Source organism: Anthonomus grandis, chromosome 18 (assembly GCF_022605725.1).
Source record: "Anthonomus grandis grandis chromosome 18, icAntGran1.3, whole genome shotgun sequence".
Taxonomy (NCBI): Eukaryota; Metazoa; Arthropoda; class Insecta; order Coleoptera; family Curculionidae; genus Anthonomus; species Anthonomus grandis.
In genome coordinates, this window is record NC_065563.1 from 10,634,954 (window position 1) to 10,647,001 (window position 12,048).

General features: G+C 34.1%; 2 protein-coding genes across 2 annotated transcripts; both read right to left on the bottom strand.

Annotated features, from left to right (window-relative positions):
• Positions 1 to 872: 872 nt before the first annotated feature.
• On the bottom strand, positions 873 to 1,715 carry LOC126746831 (uncharacterized). The gene has a single exon (XM_050455225.1). The coding sequence runs from the start codon at positions 1,625 to 1,627 to the stop codon at positions 926 to 928; it is 702 nt and encodes a 233-aa protein (XP_050311182.1). The 5' UTR covers positions 1,628 to 1,715; the 3' UTR covers positions 873 to 925.
• Positions 1,716 to 9,098: 7,383 nt separating this feature from the next.
• On the bottom strand, positions 9,099 to 11,287 carry LOC126746832 (uncharacterized). The gene is made up of 3 exons (XM_050455226.1): positions 11,064 to 11,287; positions 10,766 to 11,005; positions 9,099 to 10,707 (listed from the first exon to the last, which is right to left on the bottom strand). The coding sequence occupies exon 3, from the start codon at positions 10,195 to 10,197 to the stop codon at positions 9,247 to 9,249; it is 951 nt and encodes a 316-aa protein (XP_050311183.1). The 5' UTR covers positions 10,198 to 10,707; positions 10,766 to 11,005; positions 11,064 to 11,287; the 3' UTR covers positions 9,099 to 9,246.
• Between the last annotated feature and the right edge of the window lie 761 nt (positions 11,288 to 12,048).

The window sequence follows — 12,048 nt, forward strand, 5'->3', positions numbered from 1 at the left end:
ACAGCAACTTTTCAAAGTTTATGTAAGGCAATGGATTGAACAGACTGATGCGCCTATATTTCATCATTTGGTGAATAATAGCTTGTTCTTATTATTTTTGTAATAATAGAGCGATAACTTTTATTAAACGTTTGATAATTCCCATGTGCTTTTATTGATTCCTATTGTGCTACTGTGAGTATTTGAATTTAAATAATGTTGTCTTTTCTTATTGTATTTGTTGTGCAAGATGTGGTTGTCCTTATTTTTAATGTTGTTTTAAAACCGGCAATAAGAATAATTGAATATGGACAGATACAAATAAATTATGAGTGATGTATTGAAATACCATTGATGGAATATTTTCTCGGACTTGACAAGAAAAATCCGATATTGACCTTTAAACCCGAATTGGACTATATAAATCCCTAAAGAAAAAGTATCAACAAGCTTCTAAATAGAGCAGCTTCGGTACTAATCGTTTATTTCTTTCTTGTACTTGTACGTAAAGTAGAATAAGTATTTTGTATTTAAATTTGGTAATTTTGGAAATAAACGTATTATTATTATTATTATTATTATTATTATTATAGCTGAAAATTTCCTTTTTTGAAAATGCGTGTGACTACAGAGGATAGGTTTGTAAACAAAACACCGCCCTTGCCCCCGTGCACATGTTGAACTCAAACAAAGTTGTTGTTTACTAATTCCAGCCTTTCAACGTTCTAACGAAAAACTATTTATTTAATTAGTCAATAAGCGTTATTTAAGTTGAAATGCAGACCACAATGTTAGGATCAGAATTCTGAAATCGTCGGCCTTTTATTTGCACAATTTGTCTGACTACTGTTTGAGATTTGCAAATTGATTTTTTTTTGGCAAATAAAAAATGCTTATTATTATTATTATTATTATTATTATTATTTATTCGAAAATATTCATACAATTATTCCTCTGCAGGCGCGTCGTCCGCTGGCCCCTCGTCAAGCTTCACGGGTGACGTAACATTCAAGTCGTCATCGTCCTCATCCAGAAAAGACACGATTTTCCCCCCGGTGGCCTCACTAATATGATTCAACACCCCTTGGACATTCGGGGGAGTCTTCCCGAACTCATCCTTGATACACTCCAAATAACTCCAGATCCATTTGTAATGCGTCTCGGTGATCCCTTGGTATCCCCTTGCCAGGAGCATAATGACGCTGATGGACATCGCGAGCATGTCCACGGAATCCTGGAACGGATCCGGGATCCTCTTTAGGTCCTCGGGCGGTTCCAGATATTCATCGAATTCGACGGACCACGGGGTGGCGGCGATGATCTGCTTCACTTTGAACTCTCTGGGACAAGAATCGATATCCAGTTCTTTGGCGGTGTTGGAAGTGGTGGTGACGGTGAGGAGGCTCTTCCTAGTGGGCGCGTCCGTTTCCGACGGTGTCTTTGTCTGTTTCACGGGCCGTATCTTGTTGGCCGACCGTCTTTTCGTTGATGAGTTTTTATCCACTTGAGCGGCCTTCGCTGCATTTTCGGCGAGTTTGTTCACCTTGGGGGGGATGTCGATCTTCAGATGGCCGCCGGGGCGTGGAGTCACCTCGAAGATCTCGGGGTTTGTTTGGGTCACGAAGTACGTGGGGGTTTGTTTGGACATGATCGAGTGAGGTGGGTTTTTACTGAGAATTTTTTATTTGTTTTGACAGGCCTTTGCCATTGACGTGTATGAGAATTTACCTGTTTTTAGGTGTTGTATATATACTCAAAAAAAAAGTTTAAACCGTATAAAGTGAGCTCTAATTTTTGGACCTTATACGGTGAGGCAGGATTATAGTGAGGCCCCCTGTTTTTGCAAAATTGAACAATGTTATTTTTATATTAAAAAAAGAAGTGAGTCAGTAACTTAAAAAATCAAAAAGTATTTGTTTATTAACTTAAATGACGCAGACACTTAAATGAAGGAACATCTCTGTACCTCAAAGGGTGCTTCGCGTTTACTCTCTTTTCAATGAGTCACATTTCAGATCAAACTATGCATTTAATTCCTAATTAGCTTAAATATGAAGCGAAGTGAATTTACTGCCAGAAAGCATTGGGGTTTTTAAACTTTCCTTGAATTCGTTTAAGAATAAAATCAAAATATACAAGAGAACCTGTTTCTTTGTGAAAAAATTATTTTTATGCATGTACGTCTCAATAAAAAATCTCTAACTTTGACAGTCGATTGCGTGAAAACTATGTACCCCATCTACATATTTCCAATGGTTTTTGCTTATTTTTGCCTTTTTGAATCCAATGAACTGATCCTCAATGTTACACTTAACTTACTTTTAGAGATATAGCATAAATTTGTTCATTAAACTTTGCAACACCCTTAAATCCAATTTCTAAGCGTTGTTAGTGGCATAAAGGGGGGACCCAGGGAACTTCCAGACCCCTAAGCGGTCAAAAAAGTCCAGGAAATTGTTTTTTAATCGCTTCTTTGAGCATATGGGGCCAGTTTAAGACCCCCATTGCATATCCATTAAAGGGAATAATTTAGAATGTATTTCGCGCTGTACATCCCTTAATTATCTCATAACATCATCATCGCCGAGCCAGATGTCTCTCGAACATTCGACAATTTGCCAATGTCATCCTCTAGCCCTACAGGCCCATATACAGAGAGCGTATCAATCATTTTTTTGACATTTAATCAATTCGAGTACATAATGGGGACAAGGGATGACGATACTAAAGGACCTAAATTACTTAAGAGGGTGGTGGTTTTTGGGCCTAAAATCCCCGAAATTTTCACCCTGAAAAAAAAACAAATGCCTATGACAGTTTCCCATGACAAAACCTCCCCGTATATAGTGTTTCAATGATCGCCAATTGAAAACTAATTAGACTCCGGGGGTGGTTAGTGCTCGAGGGGCTGGTGGGGGTGAAAAAGGGTGATTTTCATTTTAGTTTTGATGAAGCGCACACATGCCTCCCCCTCTTGTCTTTGAAAAAGGGGGGGTTTATAATGACGATGACTCAGGACGTTCTTTTGTATTTTTTTGATTAAAAATGTCCTTATGAAGATGTAAATCCGGGATGGGGGTGCGGGAGGGTGTGTGATGATGATGATGATGGATTTCACATTCATTTGTTTCCTTTATATATCAGCACTTACAATAAGGCACAAATTCCAAGAAAGGCCCTTTAAAAGGGTGCTGCTTGTATATCATAAGGGTATATAATAATTATGTTAATTGAAACCCTTTTGTGCGTCTTTGGGGTTAATTTATGGTAACAGTGAGTTGTTTATTAGTTTATTGGATTTTCTTGCCTCGAGCGTAGTCATTTGTATTCATTTTAGGGTCGTTTGTAACGCAGTCATCGTATATAAACGTAAGAAAATACACTTCGAATGACCCTCGTAAAATACCACGGGTCTTCGTTTCAAAAGCCACGGGTCACGTGATGCGACGTTTGACACTGTAAGGTCACGTTACCAGGTGGGCACCAGAAGTGACGTACGAGTGTTAGTCAATCATTTCAATATATCAGTACGCGAGTATTTGGCTCAGCGGTTTAGGCACAGTTGGATTGCCAGAGGTGGACCAGTTTCTTGGCCTCCTAGGTCACCCGATTTAACGTCGCTCGATTTTTTCTTGAGGAGACATGTAAAGTCTTTAGTCTACGAAACTCCAGTAGAATCAGAGCTAGTCTTAATTGGACGAATAACAGCATCATTCAAAATGAGGATCAAATTTTTAGTGTAGTCCGTTGAAATCATGTGCGGTGTATTATTAATATCGGAGGTTGGAGGAAGACATTTTGAACAATTGTTGTGATGGTATCATATACAAAAGGTAAAAATAAATGCAGCAGATCCTATTTAGATAATTAATGTTTTTTATAAATTTTGACGCGTCTTAGGGCCGTAGTGGCGTAGTGACGCATTTCCGGACATGGGTTCCTATACTCAAATGGATTCTTCTGTTGCACTGAACAACCCCCAGAAGTTTGATCCCATAGTTCTGAAACACCCTGTATATAGCTGAAAAGTGTTTAATTATTGTGAAATTATATTACAAAAAGTTTTCTTTTTAAAATCCATTGATCTGGAAATATTATTTGTGTTATACCTCAATGCAACCTTAATGCAATTAATCTGTTTTTTATTACACAAACCAAAGAAGGAGAGGCTGATAATATAGTTTGTAATATTTTAAATAAAATAATATTTTTTCACCAAATTGGAATTCTCACATTACAAAAAGATTGCAGAATTACGAACAATGTAAACTTCTTCCGAGGGTGAATCTCCAAAGCTATCATAAGACCTATGCTGACGTACAATGCTATTGTATAGATCCACAAATTAGATCAGGAACGCAATTTTTGGGTACCTCTTCAATGGATAATCCAATGCAGACCCCGTTTTACAAAAAAATGATAATACAACGTTGCCTTGCTTAGCTTTAAGGTGCAGCGAGTACGGAAATCAATCTAATCCCAAAAGGCAAAGTATTCAAATTAGAGGAACAACAATGGCAACAACAGCCCAATATCGAAAATGCCGAGAGGACAGAAAGATAGAAAAATCACTTTAGTCAAGAGAGAGAAAAAAACAACAAGATTCCAGTAAATTACTTAAAATTCAAAGCGAAGAACAGCTAACTACTATTCATACAATATTAAATTATTAACCAAAAAATAAAATAAAAACGCTACGATTTACGCTACGAGATTTAAAAAACACGTGCTTGTAGAGCAATTTCAGAAGAAGCTATAGGAAGGAATTTACTATAATTTTTTTAATTATTCGAATTTTACAATCGTTTTTAACTATTTTAATAGTTGATTGGATAAAGAATTAAATAACATCCTCATAGTAAGCAATTATCTCAAAAAACTATCAATATTTGACGCATAGAATTAAATAAAGTGTAAAAATTTGGCAAAATATACTGGGCTTTCCATTTTAAAAAAAAAACTTACTTGACAATGAAAACTTTGTTTTTGAGATACGCTGTACATTTTTTTTGAACGTTTATTTGCCAATATCCAAAATTACAAAACAATTGTACTTATAATGTAAGTGAAGTTAGCAATTAGGAATGAATCTCGGTTATTATATATTACTCATATATATTACTCAGTATAATATATTATTGTTTTGATTACAGCGACTATAAAGAGGCCGAATCACTCATAAATGAAGACCTGCAAGCACTAGGCTTAAACTCAAAAAATCACAATTTAAAATTAAATCCTAATAAGTCCCAGCTTATGATATTTCGTAACAAAAATCAAAGAGAGTTTTTAAAATCTAATATAAATATTAATTTCGATAATACAAGATTGGAATTTGTAAACAACGGTAAAAACTTGGGTGTTATTTTGGATAAACAATTAAGATTTAAGGAACACCTTAAAAAAAATTTTCAAAGAACTTTTATGTCCCTGAAAACATTGTATAATAACCGCCATATGTTAAATGTAAAGTTAAGAAAACAATTATGTGAATCCCTTGTACTGTCTCATTTTAATTATGCTGACGTGGTTTATGGGTTTTGTCTAGATTTGGAAAGTCGGGTAAGAATTCAAAGGGTCCAAAATGCTTGCGTTCGATTTGTTTATGGTCTCCGAAAATTTGACCATGTATCTTATTTATATAGAGATATTAGATGGCTTAAAATGGATATGCGCAGGATATTACATTTTGCAGTGTTTTTATTGAAAATAATTAATGACACATCTTCCCCTGTCTCCCTTAAAGAAAGACTAATTTTTCGGGACACTGTTCATGGTTTAAATATAAGGTTTTCTAAAAGAATTACGGTTCCACTTCATCATAGTGCCATGTTTCAGAGGTCATATTCTTATAATGCAGCAAATATTTTTAATAAAGTACCAACAAACCTAATTAATTTATCAATTCAATCTTTTAAAATAAAATTCAAGGAACATCTATTTAATTTGCAAACCAATGGAGATTTTTTTTAGTGGCTTTTGTTATTTGTGCAATTTTTCTGGCAAATTTAATGTTTGTTATGCAAGTTTCTTCTAGTTTCTTCTAATTGTAATATTTAATTAATAATTTATTGTAATTTACTAATTAATTTGCCTAAGATAATTTTTTTTTAACTACCTAATTTATTTACTGATGGTAAAGTATAGCTTCTGGTTCAGTAGAGTAGCTCTTTAAAGCTAGACTGCGCCAGTGGTTTATGCTACTTTTTTTTTAATAATGTTTTTTTTCAGCTTTTTAATAATGTTTTTTTTTTCTCAGCTATGTTTATGTAATTTTAAAAATAAAAGGCATATTTATTTATTTATTTTATTAAAAACGTTTCTCAAAAATACCTCTACGAGAGGTACTTTTAAGTTATACATCCTCAAGAAAAAAGGAAAAGGAAAAAAAGGAAAGGGGGCAGAAGGCCATAAATACTGTTTTAAAAAACCATTTCGAACTTGGTCTCGAGGCATTTTCAGTGGCGCACCCTATCAATTAAAAAAATACTGGATATTTTACCTTTTTATTTTTATTTTCTTAGTTGTTAAGGAATATTTAATGTCACTGTTTATTAAAACCATTACTCCTCCAGTTCTTCTATTACACCGCCCAACAGCATGTATGTTGCATGGAATATTTTTATGATTCTAGGCTTATTTTTAATGCTGATATTAAATAATGTCATCAGTTTATATGTGTCAGCTCTAGTGTTTGAGTTAAAAGGAGGGAGTATTTTTTGGGAATTAAAAATACACTCAACGTACAAACATTTTTAATTACAAGAATTTTCTTTTATATGATTTTCTACTAGTTTTGAATGAACTGCTACTCTGAATACTCCAGCAAAAATCGGCCAACATATGTGCATCCCAGCGACCCTGAAATCGTTCCTCCATGGTTCGAAGATCTTGGTAGAATCGTTCACCCTGTTCTTCACTCATGTCACCGAGATTTTCAGGAAAATGGTGTAAATGGCTGTGTAGGAAGTGCACTTTGATGCTCATGTTACATCCAAGTCGCTGGAAGTGTGACAACATCTCTTCGACGTGCGCAATGTAATCATCACCCGAAATTTTGGATAACCCAAACAAAGGAATCCCATGCATTCTTCTCAATTTCTGACATTGAGCTGGTGAAATTAGGATCGTTTACCAACTTGCGAATTTGTGGACCATCAAATATACCTGCCTTGAGTTTTTCTGAACTTAGACTTGGAAATTTCCTTGAAATATATTTGAAACATTCACCATCTTCATTTAATGCCTTAACATATTGCTTCATTAAACCTAGTTTACTGTGCAGGGGTGGCAATATGATACGATCTCGTGGCACTAGAGGTTCATTTATAACATTAAGACTACCTGGAAGTAGTGCTTCCCTAGAGGGCCATTCTATTTTTGACCAATGTTCTGATTTTGCTCTACTATCCCATAAACACATAAAACAAGGATATTTAGTGTAGCCTTCTTGTTGTCCTAAAAGGAAGTTCACCATCTTAAGATCAACGCAAATCACCCATTTATGATTGTTATATTTGATTTTGTTCATGACCAGTGCTATTGTGGGGTATTCTTCCTTAACTTTAGTTGAATGTGCTATTGGTATGGAGCCTAGTTTATTTCCGTTGTGCAATAGTACACACTTCAAACTCCGTTTTGACGAGTCAATAAATAAACGCCAATCGATTGGTTCATATTTCTGCAAGCCCATGGCAGTCATTAAACCAGAAATATTAGTACAAAATACAAAATTATCCTCCTCAGCGAAAAAGGGAAGTAAGTCTTTTTCTCGAGTGCGGTAATAAGAAACTTTAGTTTCTTTAGTTAAAAGATTTCTCTCTTTTAATCTGGAGGCCAATAATTCAGACGAAGTTTTGGATAGTCCAAGGTCTCTAATTAAATCATCAAGTGCACTTTGATCGAATGGTTTTGGTTCAAAGAGATTTTCTGGAACAAACTCGTCATCGCTCATGCTACTCAGTTTATTCAATTCATCAGAACTTTCTGTAGATGTAGATGGTAATGGTAAAGATGTATCTTTTGAGCTCCTTACAGGCCTCACAGCTGATGTTGATGTGGGGTAAATCCATTTGGAGCGGTTCGTCCTGTTGATTCCTTTTATATTAACAACGCAAAAATAGCAGTCATCGTGATGATTTAAATGTTCACGCCAAATCCACAGAATAAACGATCTCACAGAAGTGAAGGCTAGCCGTTTTTACCGAACCGGTTTTTCGTTCAAGCTTTCCCATTTACCCCCATTCTAACGGGTACAACTGTCGTCGCCCACGTGGTGTATCGGGTCATAATTAGTGTGTTAGTACGAGCGTTAGTGTGTATATTTGCGATATTTTGTAATTTGCCGTTTTTATTTTCATTAAAGTAGGTATACAAAAGTTACATTATTATGTATTATTCATCATTATTATGGTTGTTTAAAAGCTTTGAAAAGTTCAGAATATTCCCTAATTAATTTGTCGTGCCATGCAAATAAATACAGAATAAAAATTATTTAATTTAATAAACATATATGTATATGCCTAAACCATATGTATCTATGTATGTGTACATACGTGCAGGTACATACCATTGTACATAGATAAAAATATTAAGGTTGATTTAGGTATACAGTATTTTTATGTGATAAAGAATAATGACTTTAATTTTCAATTATCTGTCTTTTTATAGGCTGGTTTACCCATGCAAGTGCATAATATAGTAGTAGTAAAACCCTTAAAAATCTTATATTTTGTTCCAGACTATCATAATGGACGGCGACTATACAACGTATAATACCCTAATAAAATATGGACGTATGTGTGGCACCTACATATGTATATAATAATACATACATATATCTTTTTATATATAAATATATAAAAGCCGATGATACCTACTCTTAAATGAGGAGCAGACTTGCAAATTGCATTTTGTCCATTTTTACCAATTTTCAGAAAACGCAAAAAACTACTATACAAAAACTAAATGAAAGAAAAAAAAATTATGTCATCATATAATGGCATTGAGTGTATGGACCTCGATTACGAGTTTTTGTACAAGAAAGTGAAAAAACGACTTGAAAAAATACAAAAAATTGGTGGACAAAATGCATTTTGATTATCTATAGTGGTCAAAATGCAATTTGAATGTCATTATAATTTTACAAAATGAATAAACTGTCTTAAATGAAAAAGTATTCTGATCAAACATAAACATGAAACAAAACAAAATTATTAGACATGTCAACAAAACAAAAAAACAATATCTCTTGTTTTTTTTTTAATTTTAAATGAAGTTATTTTCATCAGTTTCAGCGCATTCGCAAGCTTCTTCACCATCTTCGTACTCTTGATCTTCATTATGGCTTACAGCAAGATTTTCAAATATTTCAGCCATCCATCTTAACTCAGGGTCTGTGTCGTACCATTTGTCACCAGATAACGTAACAAGTAATTTTTTTAAACTATCAATTTTTTTCTGTTTTATTTCATGTCCAAGCCGTACTTCAGAAAGAACGATTTGATCCAAGCGCTTTTTGGCTTTTAGCAAAGTTTGGAATTTTTTTGCTGGATCATCCGTCCGATATAAAGATTCAGATTTTACCACCACTTTTGAGACCGTACCTCTTTTAATGATTATTCTCTTACTTAAGCTAATTCCTATTACTTTCTTTAAAGAGACTGAAGCTTTTTTGATATTAATCAATGACCAATTCGTTCCAAGTTTAATAATTTCTGCTACTTGTTTGTAAAGTTCACAATATTTTTCAGGTGTTTTTATGACCGCGTGTCGCTTTAGGATCTCTTCCACCCTCCCAAAAATTCTGTCTGCTGGAAGGTAAGAGTGTCCTCGGACTGGGAAGATAACCTCTATCTTCTTAATTGTTTCTGGAGCAAAGCTGTGCAGCCATAACATAAGCATGTGGATGATAAAGCTGTTTTTATTTTGCCCCCCACATCCATCAGAAAAGAGCCGAAGAGTGTCTACGTTAGGGGCAAAATTAGTTCTTTTTAAAAAATCAAGTACTGCTGATGAAATTTCTGTGGCCCCTCTACCAGCTTGGTGTTCCATCCATGAATAAAAAACTGGATTTTTACAATTAGTGGCTGTAATGCAAAAAAAGTAAATTGAAAGTTGCTGTGCATAAAAAGCATCTTGTATGGGAACTTTTGGAAGAACCTGCACTTGCTGCAAATCAAAACAAAAAGACACTGAGCTAGGTAGTTCTTCCTTCATTATTTTGTGGAACTGAGATGCTCTAACCTTATGAACTTTTAGTTTGGTCTGCAGTTCACTTTTGTCAATAATATTTCTGGCATTACAGATTTGTGTTGCAGTTCGAACACAAAAATTACATACATCCGTAGCCGGGCTACCAAAGCCTATATTAAAGTGATTATTGAAAACTCTACTAAAGTATTTATAATTTACTTTTTTATCAGCCGACACATTTTGATTATAGATTTTTCAAAGTTTGGCAATACTGTATTCGGCAGATAAGTAAATTCTTCTTGATTTGGCACGGCCGTAGTGGCTTTCTTTGCCTTTAAGATTGCTTATAAATTTTTTTACCTTATTAAATTTATTTGCAAACTTGTGAGACTTTCTATCTCCTCCTCTTTTTTCAGTAAGGGTTGAACCAATTTTAATTTTTTTAGAAATTGTGTTTATTCGCCTTTGGGAAACGCTGAACAGAGCCCGAAAGAGTTTCTGGCAAATTTGTTTCTTAGTACCTTTAAGAAACACCTAAAAGGAATTTGAACTTAGTTATATTTTAAAATACATATTAGATGACCAAACTTACGAAATAATTAACGGAAAAATTATGCGGCTTTCCATTTTCTTTTCGATTTCGTTTTCTTTGTGGCTCCTTAATATACATGTAGCTAGCAAGTAAGTTATCCTGCTTAATTTTGTCAGGGTGCTCAAAAAACGTTTGGCGAATCTCTAGCAGAGCTTGTTTTGATAATTCTATTTAAAATTAGCATTTTTATGATCACAAACTACGTCAAAATTGTCGAGATTGATATCCAAATTTGAATACCTTAGAGATTAAATAAAAAATATTAACTTAATTTATAAAACCTAACCTTATAAATTACCTTATTTGCTTTTTTCTCTCACGGCTTATTATATGTCTTTTTCTTTTCCTACTGCCCCTATCAACACTATCACCAACAATATGCTCCCCTTCTAACCCTTTTTTTTCGAAAACAATACTTTTATTCTAGTTTTATAAAAACCTTGTAAACAACACCAAGCTCTAACACGTGGGTCGCTAAAATGAACAAAATCTCCATCGAAATGCGTTTTGTCCACGTTTACGGACAAAATGCGCTTTGAATAACACGGGGACTGTTTTTTGACATTGATTGTTTTTCTGACACGTTTGACTGTCTAAATGTTCATAAAAAGTTGGTATTTCATCATAGGAATGCAACGCCATCTCTATCTCAAATATGGAAAATTTGGACAAAATGCATTTTGCAAGTCTGCTCCTAAAGTGTGTTGTGTTTAAAACATACGAGAAAACATACCTGCGTAAACCTTCCAGCTAAAATGTAATTTAATAATACCTACCTATGTACATATGTATATGTATATTGTTAACATATTAACATCACACAAATAGCAGACTTTTTCTCAGCTAGTGCCTTACTGAAGGCAAATATTATTTACCATTATAATAAAACAACTTTCCACAAAAAAACACAAAAATTCCATTCCAAAACAAATTAAAAGTATACTAACCTACACCTCTATCGTGTATCAAAACTGTCAACAATTTTTATAAAAATAATAATTATTATAATTATTCTAAAAAGCAAGGACCAATATAAGCCTTAACAAAAAAAAATCCTATTTAAAATGTAACTAAATTTTGTAGTTTGCTCCCGTATTATATGAATATAACCATTTCGATTTTAAAAATAAAAGCACTTCGTTCGGTGTATGCGTTTACTACAACTTTACGAGATATCTCAGTGTATTTGCGCCGGGTGCATCTGTCAGATGGGCTTATAAAAAACTGGTTCACGGATATCAAAGGAGCCGACGCAAGCCTTCGCTTCTGTGAGATCGTTTATT